The 17,782-nt window shown below is 41.9% G+C and overlaps 1 protein-coding gene across 1 annotated transcript in view; it reads left to right on the plus strand.

Moving 5' to 3' along the window:
* The first annotated feature begins 580 nt into the window (after window positions 1–580).
* MAP7 (microtubule associated protein 7) overlaps window positions 581–17,782 on the plus strand; it is a 172,103-nt gene continuing 154,901 nt past the window's right edge. The window contains exon 1 of the mRNA XM_036903704.2: window positions 581–770. Coding sequence (XP_036759599.2) covers window positions 704–770 — 67 coding nt within the window. The 5' untranslated portion in view covers window positions 581–703. The remainder of the gene's footprint in view (window positions 771–17,782) is intronic.

Here is a 17,782-nt window from a genome sequence, read left to right on the forward strand (position 1 = left end):
GTAGTTACTAATCGGAAGCCAAGAGTGAGAGAAGCCACAGCATTGGATGCAAGGTTCACTAAGTCCTGTGCTCTGGGGCTCATCAGATAGGAGGCAGGGTGAAAAGATAAGTAGGTCGACAGAAATGGCGTCTTAAACGCAGATGGAGAGCGGATCCCTGCGTGGAGTGCAGTCCGTGCACTTCGCCTTTCCACGTGGCATTACACTCTTTTGCAGTAGTCACCGTGAACTCCAGCCCGTGCGCGGCCGAAACTGACCTGGCCGCTTCAAAGTTCAGAAGGGAGCAAACAACGTCCCGCGGCCCTCATTTCACGTGGGCTGATCCTCGGATCGTCCCAGGTCCTGGCGCCACCAAGCATCGCCGACGTCCCTGCAGACCTCTGAGAAGAGCGGGCGGCGGTCTGCAGGGCGGCCCGAAGCTCCGGGCCGGGAGCCTGGCTCCTCCTGCTGCTCCTGCAGCACCGACCCAGCAGCGGCGTCCGTCGGAGCGGCTGCCACGCTGCACCTGCCCGCGAGGGGGCGCGCCAGCTCGCAGGGCCCAGGCCGCTCCCAGCTCGTCGCGCTCGCTCGCTCCTCGCTCCTTCCTCCGCCCTCCCCTGACGGCGCTCACCTGTTTGGGCCTCGGCTCGGGAGGCGGGAGGCCGGCGGGAGCCCAGCCGAGGAAGAGGGCGGAGCAGCTCTCCGGGCGCGTCATCGGAACACCATGGCGGAGCTGGGAGCAGGCGGCGACAGCCCCAGGGGCGGCGACGGCGCCGTGCAGAGCGAAGCAGGTGACTGCACGGCGGGAGCAGGCGGGGGTCCCGCGAGCGGGGGTGGAGGGCGGCGAGCGGGGTCGGTGGGCTCGCGAGGGACGCCGGGGGGCGGCCAGGATCGGCCGGCCCCACGCGCCGCGCACCCAGGCTCGGGGCGCGCCTTCCCTCCGCGGCGCCGGGCCGGCCGAGCCCACGTCTGCCGGCGCCCGGCCCTCGTTCCGGTCGCCCCTCTTACCTCCTCCCGGGCTTTCCCACAACAGGTGGAAACACGCCCGGGAGCGCGGGCGGGAGGAGGAAGCGGGGAAGCGCCGGCCCTCCCCTCCCACCTGCCGGGTTGGGTCTGATTCAGTTGAATGGGAAATTGTACCCCCCAAAGCAAACAACTAGCCGGAAAACCCTCGGCCAGGTGCGTGTGGCAGGATCATCCGTTTCGGGCACCTCCTCCCGCCTTCCCCGGTCGCAGCTGGTGTTGGGTCGCGGGATGGCCCCGGCGCAGCGGAGCGCCCCCGCCGCCCCCCGCCCTAGTGCCCGCGGGTACGACCCGCTGCCGAGCAGACCGAAGTCGGGGAATCCGGAGGGCAGGGGCTGGATGCGGATGGCGGGGGCTGCGGCTGCGGGACGGTCGCGCTTACAGATTCGTTGACTTGAAAGGGTTCCCAGAGATCGTGTTTTTAGCCCAAGCGCCAACCCAAGGGAGGAACGTCGGCGCAGGTCGTCAGGCCTTAGGTCCCCAATCCACCAGCTGCACGGCCTCCTATCTCCAAGGCAATAAGTTCCCCCCCCCCCACCTCCCATCTTAAATGGAGAATTTTCTCCTTCGTGGTAGTTTTTTTTTTCTTTAGAGACTCTTACAAATCCGTCTCTCCTGGTTCCCTCTTTAATATTTTTGGCCGGGAAACTGATTCTGGTGTCTTCCTACACTTGGGATGGGGGCGGTGAGGCAGTTTATTTTAAAAAGAATTCAAATTGTAGGATCCCTAGTTGCAATGTGTTTTATGTCTACATACACACAAAATCGGAAACAATTATTTACTAAATGTTGAAACCACCCCCCTTCCAAAAATAAAAGAGCCACCTATTTAGATGGTACGCTTATTTTAATAAGAAAGTTGCAGAAAAGCTGTAACAGTCTTTGCAAATTATATTATCTGCTCTGCTAGGAGGAGTTTAGGCACCTAAAGTCTAATGACTTAATCCCTTCAGCAAAATACCCGAGGTTAAGTCTGGCAAGGTGTCTTGAACTTGTTTACCTTGAAGTCATGCTACTTCCTGTAGGGTGATTTATTTTGTCTTAATGTGTTTGGAAGGTTGGTAGATTATTATTTTAGTTTGGGGTGGAGAAGGGGTGGCTAAGAGGAAATGCCTTTGTGATTGTTTTAGAGAACTTGCTGAGCTCCGTGTTGGGGATTGAGCTCCCCCCAACTGAGGGCAGCAGGAGGGCCCCATCCTTACTCAGTGTGACTATAAATAGTTTGGTGGGGAATTCTCACAAAGTAACTGTTGCTGCCACAAAATTGTCCAGTGAGTTAATACACACCTATTTACGCTAAAAACAACACTAAAGTACTTTCTAGGATATGCACGTGCACATCCTGTTCAGATATAAGTAAAATAGAAACTATCATTTTAGTGCCTGAGCATGTTAAGGAATGAACTGGTCATGTTTCCGACAGCTAATATACAATCAACCATGTGGCTATTCGTAAAATATTTTCTTGTATGAAGAGAATAATTTAATTGGCTACCATTGACTTCATATAAAACAATTCTTCCACACCTTTGCTGAGAAATTTTAATTTCCAAGCAACAAATTTTATTTATGGTTTTTCGAGTAATGGTACTTTACAACTTAGCTAAAACTTATTTCTGACCCACATCTTCTTCCTATTTTTCAAGTGCTGGATTGATGTGTTTTTACCGTTCAGAAGCACCTGGTGAGCAGGTGCCAAAGACAGAAGAAAGGTGAAAATTTTTTTTTAATTTAGGTGGTAATATTTTGAGTGAGCAAAGGAGGATTGCTTGAATTTTAACAACTCAGGAATTTTCCATATATTTAAAACATATTACCTAAATCTGAATATAGGACTTCAATGTAGTACCTTATTCTTATGGACATATTGCACAATATACACATCCAAATGCTGCAAATCATTTTTTCTTAATCACAAATCAAAATTATGAATTTAGATCCTGCTGTCTCCACCTTAAGATTATTGAGGGGTTTACAAAGAAGTTTAATAACGGAAGAAATTGGTACCGATTTTACGAGGATGGAAAACTAGAACGCAAAATTTTATACTCAACATGGTCTCAAGAACGTAAACATTTCATAGAGACACAGGCACATGTGGGTTTTGTGTGTGTGTGTATGAAGAGATTTAACTGACCCGACTGGGTAATGGCTGTCCTTGGATTGTAGGGTTAAGGTGGTCATTTTAAATTTAGGATTACCGTTACTGTTAGGTGTAACTGAAGTTGAAGGTAACAGACCAGGGTCCGGGTCAGGATTAAGTTAGAGATGAAGTGAATTGTCCCTGCCTCTCCTGCAGGGCTGTGTGCCGAGAATGTCCGGTCAGTACATGTCTGGGTCAGGCTACTAAGGAATGTAAAAGTGATAGCTATTTGTAAAATTTGGGCAGTTTCTTAAGTTAAAAATATATTGAGGAAAGTCCCAAGATAGCAGCAAAGAATGAACTTGAATTCACATCCTCCCCCCACCAAACCTATACCTACCTAACTGAGGACGAGTGAACACTTTCCACTCAATGAGAGATAAACCACATAAATTTGTATGGAGCTGGGATTTTTTTTAGAGTTGGGGGAATGGCAACTTCTGTCTTTTATTACTGTCAGGAGGTGAAAATTGTCACCTCAAATGACAACATTTCTTCAGGGACTCATTTATTCCCTTTTTAGATCTGGTTATTATGAGGTAAAGTCTATTCTTAAAGATCTCTTAGTGTTTGTGTTTCTGTGCAAAGACTGGTCTAATTTAGGACGATTTATATTCACAATTATAAGCATATGGATGTGTGTGTATCAAAGATGAGTTGAAAATTGGTGGCATAACAACTATAAAATGAGACGTTTGTTAAATATTGAAAGGTACTATGCACATCCAACATTTAAAAACCATATTTCTGTCAGCATATATTTATCTTCTATTCAAAGGTAGTCAAATCACATTAAGTGTGGAGAATCCTTTTCTTTTTCTTGAGGACGAATGGGTCTCAGTATATTTTTCTTCCATAGCCAAAGGTAAAAAAGAACGGAACAAAAAAAATTGACTTAGAGCAAGTTTTTGATTTCGCCACTAGAGGACATCAAGTCCTTGGCAGGCTATTATTTTGAGAAGTTAGAAAGATTGATATTAACAAAACTGCCTCTGTCCAAGTTTTGTGTATTTAGTTTATGCTGATGCTCAAGAGCTCAAGTAAGAGTGTGCCCAGCTGATTTCCCAACATGATAACTTCTTTTTCAAAATCCTACAGAATTAAGGTCAGGTTTAAAGTTGCTTTTGCCTATTCATGAGACAACACTTTCATGCACAGGAATAACTGAATACCTGTGTCTGTGAATTCTGTCGATAATCTTTTGGGAGAAATGACTTTTCACTTCATAGCAGGCTGTGCAGTAGAACATAGGCTTTCTTTGTGATCTTGGTTACAATCCTTCACTGCATTTTTCCAAATTAGAAAGTGATGTTTAAGGTCTCAGCTCAAAGGGTCTACAAATATTAGCAAATAATTGTAAGGTAGGGCTCAGACTACAATTTGGTATTGAACTTGTCCCTTTTGGAATTCAGTCCTAAAGGTGTAATGCTTCATTCAGGTGACTGGAAAATGTTTTTTTCCCGTGGTATTGTAGCTGGCCGTTACCTTTACATGTAGGTAGGACGGAAGTATTATTATTAGACAAGGCACTTGTGCTCAGGAACCTGCATTTTGATACTAGATAGGCATCCATGTGAAACACTAATTTACATTGGCATGTTCTCATAAAAAATTCTAACATTTTTGCCTCCTGGTTCATGAAACATAATCATATGAAAGAGGTTATTTTTTAAAACTCAAGTCTCTTTATATTGACTTAAGAATTGAAAATACTGAGGCTTAGAATAATTTGAGCAAGAAATACGTACCTTCCATGTGTTAAGCGTTATGGTGGCTGGAAGGTTGACAAAGACACGATGCTTGGATTTAGCAAGGAAAACAACCCACGTGAGGAGTTCAAGTGAAGGAAGAATTACTTCTGACTGTGGTCATTGGGAAGGACATGCTGAATATCATAATTAATTTAAACTTTAAAAAAATGGATAAATGATATGTAAAGTAGAATACAGGAAAGGAGGGAAAAGGTGCAGATGTGGGAAAGAGTGAAATTTTGGTCAGTCTGACTCATGTGAGGCTCAACAGGAAACATGAGTTCTAGCAGATTATTTAGGAATGATGGTCCATTGAGACCAAATTGTGGAGTGGTTGAAGACCAAGCTACGAGGTTGGTATATTATTCTGTGGACAGTGGGGAACTGTTGATGATTCTTGAAAATAACATATCTTGATTAAAAGCATGATTAATTAGTAATTCTGTACCCATGAACCTTGAAAGCTTGATTGCAAAGTCCAGCAGAAGAGCTCAGCTGTGCTTTTTAGCTAGTACATCATCCCTCCATCTAAGAAAGTCATTCTCTTCAATTGATTTTTGCTGCTTTGGGAAAGGTACCATGGGAGTGTCGAGAGTACATGAGGAACCTCTGCTCAGCCAGCCAGATCTGATCTATGAAATCTGGACACCTACCCAGCTGGTCCTCATTTTGAAGTAGGTGCATAGATGAAAGGATGCATATGAGAAGGATGAGTTCAGTGACGTACAGACCAACTTTGAGGTTTTGCAGAAATGTAGGAAGGCATTGGAAATGGGAAGAGAACGATTAATTCAAGATTCTACAGAGGCAAGTGTCAAAGGATGCAGGTAAATAAAAAAGGGGCGGGGGCATGTAAGATTATACTCCAGGTTTGAGTTTAGAACATTGGTTTAAAGGTGGCATGCAAATATGCATGAAGAAGACCTGGTTTTGGTGGGAGAAATAAAAAAATCTCTTTTAAGCATGGTGATTTTGAGATACAAGAAAGATTTGTAGGTAGAAATGTCTGATGGGCAGCTGAAAGTATGGAAATGAAGGAGACAAATAGAAGTCAGTATTCTGGGATTCATTCCAAGGGGAATAATTGATTGATGCCCTGTGAGGAGAGCTTAGAAAGAAAAACTGAAAAGGGATGCAATGACATTCAAAGCATAAGAGGAGAAGGAGCCAGGAAAGATGACAGTAGAGAAGCCGCAAAGATAGGAAAAGTCCAGCTGAGCAGTGCACACCCTCCAAGGGAGCGGGACAAAAAAAGAGGTCAAGGACGCCAAGACTGAAGAGAACCAAAAGGCTTTGGTATGGTTCCAGGTAGTCACTGACTCCCCCCAGAAGAGGAATTTCAGTTGTTGGTGCAAGAGCAGGAGTTGTACCAGATTATAAGTGATTAATAAAATAGATGGGCAGTTGGAAAGAAAAGGTAGCCAATTCAATAGACTCCATAAAGCTTGCTGGTGAAAAGGAAAAACTACAAATACTTAAATAACCAGAGGAGTTTTTTTCTCTTTTTAAAATTTACTTTTTCTTTTGCATAAGGTATTTATGGTTTTTGGGGGGATGGTGTACAATTCATTGAATTTTGTCAAATATGTAGTCATGTAACCACCGCTCTAATCATGATCCAGAAGAATTCTCTCACCCCAGAGAATTCCCTCATGCTGCCCCTCCATAGTCAGGGTCTCTCCTGACCCCTGGCATCCACTGATTTGTTCACCATCTAGTTTTGCCATATCCACAGTGTTATAAAAGTAGAATCAAACACTGTGCAACCTTTTGAGTCTGAAGTTTTTCATTTAGCATAGTAAATTTGAGATTCAAATGTGTTGCTGTTTATTGTGTATCAACAGTTAATTATTGATGAGTAGTTTTCCTTTGTAAGGAAGTACCACACATTAATCCATCCGCCTATTCAGGAACATTGGGTTACTTGCTGTATTTGGTGATTACAAATAAGGCTGCTATAAACATTTACACACAGTTTCTTCTCATTTTTCCAAGAGAACTGCCTAGAAGTGGGATTGCTGCCTCATATATATGTGTGTGTTTATAAGAAACTGCCAAACTGTTTTCCAGAATGGCTGTACAGTTTTGCATTTCTACAAGCAATGCGTATGAGTGCAAGTTGCTCTGCATCCTTGTCAACACTTGATGTTGTAAGGTTTTGTTTTGTTTTAAATTTTTACCATTCAACCAAGTTCTTTAAGTGATATAATCATCTCAAAGTAAAATAGTGCCCTTCTAGATGCTAAAGTATGCTTACTTGAATTAGGAAAACATGACAAGTAGCATTAATCTCAGAACCCAGATGTAATGTGAGGTTTTTATTTGACTCTAATATCATTCTTTATTCTCTTTCTTTAGTATTTATTTCCTGTAGAGTTTGCATTCTGAAGTTGATTATGGACAGAAATGCCATTTCACAGCACACCCCATGTCAATCCAGGTCCTTTTTCCTGCCTGATAACTGTCTCCTAATCCTTGAGATAATGGCTTCCCAGAATTTGGAAATAACAATTTTTCCAGTTAGAAAGCTGGAAATGTTGGTCAAATAACTTGTTTTATGTTCCCAGTTATTTCTTTTGGCAGAATTTAGGCTGTCAAACTGAATACTTGGCTCTCAGTTACTGAAGTATATTTATAGTGCTTTTTAAAAGTCTTAATAATCTATCATTGGATTTACTCCCTGGGCATGACCTAAGATTCTGTAGGCTAGATGTGTTTGGTATTTAGGCTGACTGTTTGTCTAGCTCTTCAGCAGGTCAGTGCTTTCTGCCTCTGCATCCTCAGCTCTTGCAGTACTCTGAATTAAATAGTTTGCAAATTTAGATGACATCAAGTGGCTTTTCTCTGTTCATTAAATACTATTCTCCTTAGTACTTTTTTATTTTAGAAATACCTAGTTGAGAAAAAAATCTAAGATTTTATTTTGTCAGGTGCCACCCTGACTTTTGACATGAAGAGTAATATGTCTTTGATGGCAGGAATTCACTGCATTCAACAGGTCCTCTTTGAAGCTCCTACAGAAATAGCTGTGAAAGAATTGTGAGAAGATGCCGAGGAGAATTGACACACCTGCACAGATAATCCAGAGGAATTTAGGGGTGCAAAACAAAGCAGAAAGGAAGCTGAGAGAAATGCATGCAGTATATGCGAGCTGGACTTTGCAAGAGTTGTTAGTAAAATTGTGTATATTTAAATTTTAGTGTGTTGAGATTTAGGATGTTTTGAAATTTGTCCTGTGACTTTTTTTTAATTAAGGTATCATTGATATACAATCTTTAGAAGGCTTCACATGAGCAACATTGTGGTTACTACATTCACTCATATTATCAAGTCCCCACCACATACCCCATTACAGCCACTGTCCATAAGCATAGTAAGATGCTATAGAGTCACTACTTGTCTTCTCTGCTATACTGCCTTCCCCGTGACTCCCCTACATTATGTGTGCTAATCATAATGCCCCTTAATCCCTTTCTCCCTCTCTCCAAACTTACCCACCTTTGGTAACTGTTAGTCCCTTCTTGGAGTCTGAGAGTCTGCTGATGCTTCATTCCTTCAGTTTTGCTTTGTTGTTATGCTCCACAAATGAGTGAAATCATTTGGTACTTGCTGTGATTTTTTTTTTAATGCCACAAAAGCTTCCTCTTTGGAGTTGGCTTTCTGGTGAAAAGAGCTGTCCTTTGGCATAACCTCCCATGTATAAAACTTGTATCCCTGACGCTATAGTGAGAGTAGAAAAGAAGCTATATCCTAGGACGTTTAAATTCCCAGGTGAAATCCTAGAAAGGACCCTGTCTGTTAAGAGTGCCACCCCCCAACACAAGTCCTGCTTCGGCAGCAGTAACTTCCATGATAATTGTAGCAAAAAAACAAAACAAAACACTTGGTCGCTTGTCAAGATTTTAATCCAGGTTTCTAGTTCTCCAAAGTCCTGACCTGACTCTTGAAGAGTGGCAGACACACCAAACAGAACCTGGTTGCCGGCTTCCTGTGTTCCAGCTGCATTGGTGTCTATTCATGGCAGGTGCTCTAAATTAGTAGGAAGACACCCTTAGCCACACGACTGGTGGGTTCATTTAAATACAGCGCACTCCTGGGGCAGAAGGCTGTGTTGTTGAAGTGATTATTGAGTGCATGTACTTGAGCATCACTGGTTCACATCATTGGTTCTCAATCTTGGCAGTGAGTTAAAACCACCTGGGACCTTTTAAATCTCATGATGCTCAGGTTGTACCCTGGGCAATTATTTTGGAATCTCTAGGTGTGGGAGCCAGGTGGCAGTATTTTTTTTGTTGTTTTAAACTCCCTGGGTGGTTCCTGTGTGCATTCAAGGCAGAGAACTGGTTCTACTTAATGCCTTCGATTTGACCTTAGTAGGTTTATTTTGGAGGTGTCAGGTGTACCTTGCTTCAGGAAATGAGCAGGAAAATCACACAACTATTGCCTTCATTCCAGTGAGTTTACTCAGTTTCTCTCTTATTTTGCCCCAATATTTTTTGAAGGAAATACAGATGTGAGTATGGGGATGCATACACTTAAATAGCCAAATATGTGCACATACATGCCCAGGTATGTATTTATGCACTTTTGTGTGTGAATATGTGCAGTTATACAAAATGTTCAATCATTGGCTTGCTTTCTGCCCTCTGTACTTAGCTGCCACACTCCTGCCACCTTCTTCCTCCCCTTGAGAACAAAGGAAGATTATTTTCGAGTAGGTAAGGTTTTTTGTAGAAAATTATATACTTTTCTCAGAGGTTTACCTGGTGAACCACGACCTCTAATTACCAGGTTCCTGGCTCTGGAGATTGCGCTCCTCTGGGGTCCCATGGAATGACCTTCATGCTCTTCTCTTACTGCCTGACCTGATGCTAATGCCCTTTGAGCTAATCTTTCTCTCCTTCACCTCTCTTCATTCTCATTAGATGTTACTTTACCTAAGGCTCAGTCTGGTGATCTCTGCCATTTTTATCCTAGTATAAGTGTATTAATGTAAGTGTATTACTATATAGCATGATTAGTGTATTAGTATATAGTCATGCTCTTTTTTTTTGGTTTCTTTTTTTATTACTTATGTCATGATCATTTTTTTATATTCATTTTATTATCATTAATCTACAATTACATGAAGAACATTATGGTTACTAGACTCCCCCCTTCACCAAGTCCCCCTGCCACAAACCCCATTACAGTCACTGTCCATCAGCGTAGTAAGATGCTGTAGAATCACTACTTGTCTTCTCTGTGTTGCACAGCCCTCCCCGTGTCACCCATGCACTATACATGCTAATCGTAAGGCCCCCTTTTTCCCCACCCTTATCCCTCCCTTCCCACCCCTCCTGCCCAGTCCCTTTCCCTTTGGTGACCATTAGTCCATTCTTGGGTTCTGTGATTCTGCTGCTGTTTTGTTCCTTCAGTTTTTCTTTGATCTTATACTCCACGTATGAGTGAAATCATGTGGTACTTGTCTTTCTCCACCTGGCTTATTTCACTGATAGTCATGCTCTTTTTAATAATTATTTTTTACTGAAGTCACCTATCTAAAATTCACACACATTTTAAAGTAAGGGCTTAGAATATGGACATGAAAGGATTTTGGAGATGAGGTTTGGGTCACTGTAAATATGCTTATCAGTTTGTCCATCCCTCTTGAGATGTTATCTCCTTCTATATAGAACCCCCTAAAATCTCAATGGTCCTACGTCAGGCAAGATTAAAGGATGATGTGTTTATCAAGAAATGGAATGGGTTGCTTGTAGTATGTACTTCTTGGAAATTAATGCTTCATATCTTTTTTTTTTTAAAGAAATTATTGATGCCTTAGGAATCTTTTTGCTTAGCAGTTGCAAATTTTAAAAGCTTCTGGGCTTGCTCTTTTATCCTAAGTATACTTGTCTCTTACCTGTATGGTAGCTTAAGGTCTTTGGTGTTCTGGTTGGTTGCTGAGAATTAGAGTGGGTCTACTAGTCCTTTTCAGTGTGGGCCTTCAATGAATGAAAATGAGCAAGCCTCAAACTTACCTACCATGATTATATAATTTTGGCATTTCTGTTAGGCACTTCCTTCCACTAGGCTGATGTCAGAACTATGATGGAGAATTGTGTATAATTTCTTCTTTTCCCAGAGTTTGTTCTAGTTAACAAACCACTGATGATACAAAGTTTAGGACTGCAACCCTTCATACACACGTTACCTTCTCATGACAAACATGTCTTATCCAACAGCCTTGCCACACGTACATTTACATACTGAAGTTTCCTCCAGTGAGACAGTTGGGTTACGTTGTGACAACAGGGAATGTTTTTTTTTTTTAATCTACATTTCTATGTTTTATAAAAACCATTTACTGTTGAGAGAACCAGACTGCAGAGTTCTTGTAATGATAACAAAGGATTTATTTGATAAGGCTTTGAAGCCAACCTGTATTGGATTGTTGGTGAGAAATCATTAGTGAAAATAAAGGGGATTTAATAGGCCTACTTTGAGTTCTCTGACCCTAATTATATGAATATTAAGAGAGTATTGCAATACTGGAAAATGATTTTAGTAACTAGTATCCAGCCTTTTCAGTGAAGATTATGATCATTGACACATAGACCTTTGACTCTTGAATGGCGTGCTTTCATTTGCAGCATATTGATTTTAGTTCAGGGATGGAGTGTCTTAATCTCTGTGGGTCACTACCCGATGGTTAATTTTATCAACTCGGCCAGGCCACAGGGCTCAGTTGTTTGGTTAAATACTACTCTAGCTATTGCTGTAAAGGTATTTTGTAGATATGATTAACATTTATAGTCAGTAACTTTAAGGAGATTATCCTTGATAAAATAGGGGGCCTGATCCAATCAGTTGAAGGCCGTAGGAGCAAAAACGGAGGTTTCCCAGTGAAGAGGGAATTCTGCCTTGAGGCTGCAATAAAGAAATCCTTCCTGAATTCCAGCGTGCTGGCCTGCCCTACAAATTTTGGACTTGCCAGCCTCTGCCATCACAGCAACCATTATCCCTTAAAGTAAATCTCTTTATATAATTTATATATTATATTTTTTTCTCCAGAGAAACAGTAAAAAATATCTTTGGTTCTATTTCTCTGGGTTCTCCAGTAATATTTTTCATTCTGTTTCTCTGTAGAATCCTGACTGATAAATTAACCTCCAGAAAGAAAACCAGGCATTTCCTCCCAGAATTATGCAAAAATGTTGTAATTACATTTTCACGAGAGAAAATTTTAAATATTAGAAGGAAGAATTGGGAAGACCTACAAAGCAGCAAAGGTGGGATTGGTGGGTGGGGTGGGGGGAGTCTCAATCCATTCTGAAATCAGTGTTGAACACATTGTTCTTGATTCAACTGGTCGATTCTTTACTGGCCTCAAGATGTAGGGCTGTCACTCTCCTTAAAATGCCCACAAAGTGATAAACGGAATTAGTTCACTCTTCACTAATAGTGCTTTTCACTCAGATCAGCTTTGATCTCCCCTTCAGCTCACATAGCCATAGGGATCCATCCATAATGAACTGTGTCATTGAAAGGAAACCCAGATGTCTTATTCATCTTTATCCCCCACTCTCCTGCAGGTTTTTCACATAGTAGGTTTTCATTTCATTAAGTTGAGGGTAGGTGAGTGAGGGAAGTCTGCAGACTGTACCAGTGTGGAAATCATCAGTGCCGTCCTCTTCTGCCAGAACACTGAGTGAAGCTTCCATTGTTTCTGTTACTTAGCTTTAAGTCTTGAACCTCTGGGGGCATCAGTTGAATGAGTAAAACAGTACAGCTGTAGAACTGCCTACAAAGCGAAGCCACGGCGGGTCCGAGGAGGGGCAGCAAGGGGAAGGGCTGCCCATCGCTCTCCGGCTGTTCCTCTCTGCGTGGGGTTTCCCCTGGGTATATAACTCGTCTCCCTTTTCATCAGGTCATGGAATCAGTGCAGGTTCAGAAAAAACTCCTAGAGATCTAAAACTCCAACCTGTACACAGCGCCCTAATCCCACACAGTCATCCCAGATCAGTGTTTGTGCACAGCCGTCTGATGGAAGGCAGAGCTCACTACATTCTGGTAACTTCCAATCACTGGTCCTAGTTCCCTTTTCCAGAACTACAGTCCTCCCATAAGTAACCTTTAATTCAGTTATTTTATTCCTCCTGAATCTTGTCTTCTTTTCTCCAGGGAAAGTGTACCTTCCTTCAAATGATCCTCCTGTGTTGTGGCCTAGAATCTTTATGTTAAGTCCTAGGTTGCTGTCTTCAGAATGTGTTCTAATTTATCATCCCATTTGAAATAATTAGCCAAACCATGTGATCTGAACACGAGAAAATAGAGAAGGCTTTTCCCCTTGCTCAGCATGCTGGGTATCTGCTGATGCCGTCCAGGATAATGTTAGGGTCTTTACTGCCTCCTCACACTGATCATGTGTGGTGACTTAACGTCCAGGGCCGTCTTTTCTTGTATCTGCTGAAGCTTAGGTAGGTCTTCATTTTATACCTGTACAATTGTACTTTTTAAATATAAGACGAGGTATTCATATTTATCACTACTAATCTTTTTTGCATAGACTATTTCAGTCTGTTGAGATCATTTGGGGCCTGTTTCTAGCCATTTCTCAGTTTTATCCATAGATACAAAGCCTTTTTCTCATCCGAATCTTTAATAAAAACATTAACCACATTTTCCTTTCTGTTACCCACTTCTCCAGCTTTCATCTGGATTGCAGGAACTTGGTATCCACACTTACCCCCTGGAATAAGTCTTCGGTACTGCCAGTAGGCGCCTTTTAAAAAAACTGAACATGAGTGACTTAGGTCCCTGTCTTTGCCTTCTACCACACAACCACCACTTGAGATCCCTTTTCACCACCTGGACAAAGTAGTTATGTAACTGGTTTTTCTTTCTCAAGTCTCATTCTTCCCTTCCAACCCATCTTCCTCCAGCTGTCAGACTGGCCTGTCTGGCTCACACGTTTAGTCATCAGCACCCTCAGTGGCTCCCCTTGCCTTTGTTTGGTAGGAGAACATTATATGATTTGGCTGCTGCCTCCTCTCTGAGGTCATCCCACAGAGCACCTCACACTGCACCCTTGACATGATTTTTACCACTCCTAAAACAAAACAAGAAACCACAGGTTCTTAGCTCTCTTATCTTTCTAATGGTGTGGCTCAAAAATTAAACACGTGAACTGCTCACAGACCAATGATGAATGAGGTTAACTTTCAGAAACAGCCCTGGCCATCTGTCTGATTCTGCTTTGAGTCCAGCAATTGATTTCTTTGCCTCATTTTGAATCTGTAAAATTGGATTTCTAACCTAATAAGGATGTCACCAATAGAAAAGAGGACCTTCTGTGCACATTTTCAAGTTTTGTCAAGGAATCCAGAATTTCATATAATGTACATTAAGTGTTATCAACGAGAATAATGAACAGGAGGACCTAACGATATTCTAATATATGTTACTGGGTTAAAGTTTAATGTGGCATTTAAAAATATTGCAACTCGGTAATACCTAATTCTTAGGCAAGGAGTTTTAAAGCAAGCTTCGTATCTACACCTTCTGTTCAGAGAAGTGAATCCTCAGGACTTAACATTTATTTATGGTAGAGCAGGCATGGGAAAATGGACTCTGCTGGCACTGCAAAGCATACACCATGCAGCGAAGATTTATAGAAATGTTATAAAAGGCACGGCAGGGACCTGGTACTCCTTGGTTGATGGCACGTCATTACTCGAGTAGTATTTAGTGTTTCTTATATGCCTCTTAACAAAAGGTGGTAAATAAAGAAGATCAAAGCAAACCTGCCTTTTTATTTTCCTTCCAAAGGGTCATTCTTTCTTTGTGCTGTATTTCTTTGTCTAACAGCTTCTTGGGAGCTCAGAATAATGCTGCATGATGGCAGAATGTTATGCTTTTATTGCCACAGCACCCATCAGGAAGTGGCATCATTCTAGGAAACTCTAAGGGAGCCCCTTTGACTTCCAGATGGGGCTGGCAAAGACCCAGCTGGGACCTTTTGTTCCCCAGGGGTTGTTTGATTCCAGGTCAGCCTGCACCAGCTTCATCATTTTCAAAACAGAGGAGGTTCTTCTTATGTTGAGTTAAAATGTAGATTTCCAGAACTTCTGCTAGAAGTAAATTGTACCTTGCCTTGGGGACATGCATTAAATATTTTAAAGATTACTGAAGGTTCAGTACTTTTGAAGAATTAATCATTTCCCCTCATGTATAAATGTGGAAGGGCATTTGGGCACTTTCAGGCTCCACTGAAAAGTAATTGAAATGTACCTAGAACTGTAATTTACCTCTGGCTGTCCTTTCAGTCCCAGTTTACCAGTGCTTGATGAGGGAAGTCAGGATCTTTCTCCTTTCCGTGATGATGTTGTTAAGCTCACTAGAATTTTTGAGGGGAAATCTAGGTATGCTACTCACTGGTTAAGCAGATTTCTCTTTGCAAGAAGATATTCTTGGATTCACTCAGATGCTATATGCTGTTTTCCAAGTTTGTGGTCACAATAGGAAAGCTTAAGAAGCATAAACGTGAACAGAATCCTGAAGTGTATGTGTATATGCATGTGCCTGCTTGAATTCTGTCTTTAATACAGCACTGTGGCAGCACAGCCCAAGTCGTGAGCCAACTTCCCCACACAGAGCAGCAGGTTTGACTGTTTTTCATGTTCACCCATCTCACTGGTTGGAGCTGGGCTAGAGGTGCCAGGCAGCCAGGGAGAATGATAAAACAGACAAATTCATTGTGTACTAAGGGAGGGGACTGGGGGAAGGGAGTGGTGGGAACAGCCATTGCTCAGGGGCCTGTTGGCCTGTTTAGTTCGGGTGAGTGGTATCATTTTCAGCATGATTGTGAGTACGTCTTACGATTCTACTGCAGACACTTTTCTCTGTATAAAGCTTTGCACTAGGCAGTCTTATTTCTCTTCAACTTTGTACAAAGTCTGCATTAATAGATCATTTATTCTTTTAAAAGTTGAAACAGTCACAAAACCCGGTTGACTCTTGAAAGTCTACATGCCCCAGTTCCCATGGGGACTAATATGATTCCATACCTGCAGGTGACATTGATGACACTTGTCCCACATCATAGTGAAAACTCTTATTGGTACTGAGGGAGAGGAATTCAGAATAGTATTCCTTTTATTCTGGGAGATAATTAAAGTTTCATTACCCCCTTTCCATATTTTCTGTTGTTTTGGGTGAGAATAAAAAAAGATTCGAAGACTGTAGTTCCATACCCCAGGGGTCAAGCTGCGGTGTTCCTGGAATTAAATGTTAGTCCCTGTATCCGTCAAAGACTGTGTTTGAGCATTTAGAAGATCAGTCTCAGATGTATGCATATGTCTTCAGTGGAGTGAAAAATGTTTAGTTAATAGGCAGGAAAAGTCCTTCCTTTATGATTATTTGATCTTGGGCTCTCTGCTTCCCTGGGGACGGGTCACAGCTGTGTCTGGAAGGCAGCCACTTGGTGTTGGAAGTGATGACTTACAAAGCAGCAGGACTAACGCATCCTGGCTTTAGAGCAGATGGGCCTTGCCTTAATCCTGACTCAGTGACTTGACAAGGACTTAATCCTGACTACGTGACTTCAACCTCTCAGAGCCTCAGTTTCCTGATCAGTCAGGTGATAACTGCTCTCTCTCAGGGCTGCTGTGACTAACACAGGTAACATACTTAATGCACCAAGTGCAGCATCCGACATGCAGCTGCACATGTTCCCAGATGACAAGAGTTCTTGTTCTTGACCCCACACCACCCCATGCATTACAGGATGGAGGCCACTTTGGGCCTCCTTTGGTTTGGTTAGGCTCATTTCCCCCAGTAAACAGTTTTAAGCCTCAAGTGTATTTTTTTAAAAAGTCACTTTGGTGATTTTTACATTTCAAATCCCATCTTTATTATTTGAGGGCTATTCCACTGAAGTTAAGGCAACAGGGAAAAACCTTTGATAGAGGTGGCAGAGATAGGCTCTGTTCTGGGCTGTGCCCCAGAGGACTGTCCTGTGATTTCTCTCCTGTGGTACCTTCATCCTGCTGGGTGCCAGGCATGCAGCCACAGACGAATTTCCTTTGTGAAATTTGTTATCTTGTATGGAACAGTTAAACAAGATAGCTTTTACTTAACTGTTGCATTTCTCCCGTAAAACACTTGAAGTCATCTAGGCTACCCTTGAAAACGAGGGAATATATATCTTCTGCAGAAGTCATTTGAATTTCAGCCCCCACTTTGTTTCTTAAAAGCCACTCTCAGAAAGGTTTTTCATTTTCCTCCTAGGATACCTCATAAAATATTGTCATCTAATTTTTCTTTTTCTCTTTTGGAAAGTGGAGGAAGATCCCTTTTTCTTTAACAAAAGTATTACTGAAAGGGGTAAAGCTAAACTCAGTGGAGATGATCAGAAGCTGTTAGCTCTATTTGGGTAAGGAAAATTTCTGAATGAAATGTGTTATTTGCTCAAAACATAGATTTTTATTTTCTCTGCCAAAAGGTAGTTTCAGCTATATTGTTGTGTGTGTTGGTATTTATAAGTACTGATCTGTTTCTCTGAAAGTAGAAGAAAGAAACCAAAGCGGATTTAAGAAAATTTTCAAAGTATACATGTATGATATTGGTCTGTTTATTGACTGTCTGATTAAAGAGAAATAAATAGGAAATCACAAATCATCTTTAATTTAGAAAAAAGATGTGTGTCCCAAATAGAATTATGAAGTACATTAGCCAAGTTGTATCAAATGTTTATTTCTTAAACAAGATCTGAATATTCAAGGCATGAAATCCTCCCTTTCCTTCCCTCTCCATATCTTACAATCTGTGTAGAAATTGGAGAAAGAGATCTAGGAGTCAAAATTATGCAGGCCAAATACTTGTCACAAGGAGAAGCACTGGACCA

This window comes from Manis pentadactyla, chromosome 12, assembly GCF_030020395.1.
Source record: "Manis pentadactyla isolate mManPen7 chromosome 12, mManPen7.hap1, whole genome shotgun sequence".
Taxonomy (NCBI): domain Eukaryota; kingdom Metazoa; phylum Chordata; class Mammalia; order Pholidota; family Manidae; genus Manis; species Manis pentadactyla.